Source organism: Montipora capricornis, chromosome 7 (genome assembly GCF_036669925.1).
Source record: "Montipora capricornis isolate CH-2021 chromosome 7, ASM3666992v2, whole genome shotgun sequence".
NCBI classification, from domain to species: Eukaryota; Metazoa; Cnidaria; class Anthozoa; order Scleractinia; family Acroporidae; genus Montipora; species Montipora capricornis.
This window is the reverse complement of record NC_090889.1, coordinates 42,657,991-42,659,041: the sequence shown is the minus strand read 5'-3', so window position 1 is coordinate 42,659,041 and position 1,051 is coordinate 42,657,991. Positions and strand designations below refer to the sequence as shown.

At 36.8% G+C, this 1,051-nt stretch overlaps 1 protein-coding gene across 1 annotated transcript in view; it reads right to left on the bottom strand.

Annotated features, from left to right (window-relative positions):
• LOC138056007 (trace amine-associated receptor 3-like) overlaps positions 1-155 on the bottom strand; it is a 4,765-nt gene extending 4,610 nt beyond the window's left edge. The window contains exon 1 of the mRNA XM_068901860.1: positions 1-155. This exon is cut by the window's left edge and continues 97 nt beyond it. Within this exon, the coding sequence (XP_068757961.1) occupies positions 1-155 (155 nt within the window).
• Between the last annotated feature and the right edge of the window lie 896 nt (positions 156-1,051).

Here is a 1,051-nt window from a genome sequence, read left to right as displayed (position 1 = left end):
AAATTTCCAAACGTTGTTATTGGAGACGTGATCGTCGCCAGAACAGCAACAGTAGTGAAGATTGTCTCAGCTTTATCGACATTGAGCCAAACTTGAACCAAAGCTTCATCACTTGTCATGTTCCAATAGTCAACGATACCTCGAACAGCCGCCATGTTGTCTTAAACGAAATAAGAATTCTTAATTCTTCTCGGCATGATTGTCAATATTAAAATAACCGTTAATGGAAATTCACGTGTAATGTTGAAGACTATTTGCATATTATCTACCGTTTTAAGGACACGTCAAAAACTGAAAATGACATAAGATAGTAAGCTCATTGCAAGCATTTTGCCAGGTTCTGTGAGAGGCTCTGTCAAACCTTCCCTTATCTTCTTCTTGACTAGCTGAGCTTTTTTCTGCGGACAATTTAGTTCTTTTTCTAGAGCAGATGTCCCATATTGCGCTATTTAACAGGAAGGTGCAAATGAAATCATCCTTAATGGAGATTTTCAGGTTATTCCGGATGTAGCATCTGTTTTACCATGAAGCACGTAATTTTAGTGTACATTTTGACTGATTTCTTTCTCGGAGACCATCACGCACACAATATTATATACATTTAGCCAAGCCTAAAATCTGAGCTCCCGTTTCTAACCCCAGAAAGCAATATGGTGCATATGGAAATAATTATGCCCCTGCATAAAGTACAAAATTAATCGCCATTAGTGTATACAATTTGCAGTGTTCAAACACCTCTGAACTGATAGCAGTAAACAAACAAGCCTTGCAAACAATAACCAACAATTTTAATCAAGAACTAAAGCTGAAATTACATGCACAGTAATCTCTTTCACAACATTTTCCGTCTGACTTCTAATCTTTACACCCTCTCTCTTCTGTTTAGAACAACAGCAAAAATCTTGCTAATTAAAAAGTGAGGCTACAGAGTAGTGAATTCGCTTAATAAGTTACTCGACTGCAATTTCACAGTCAAACAAAGCAGCTCACGACTGGACATCCATTTCACACAAAAAACTATTAATGTGATTGTTGAAATATGCTAGAATCT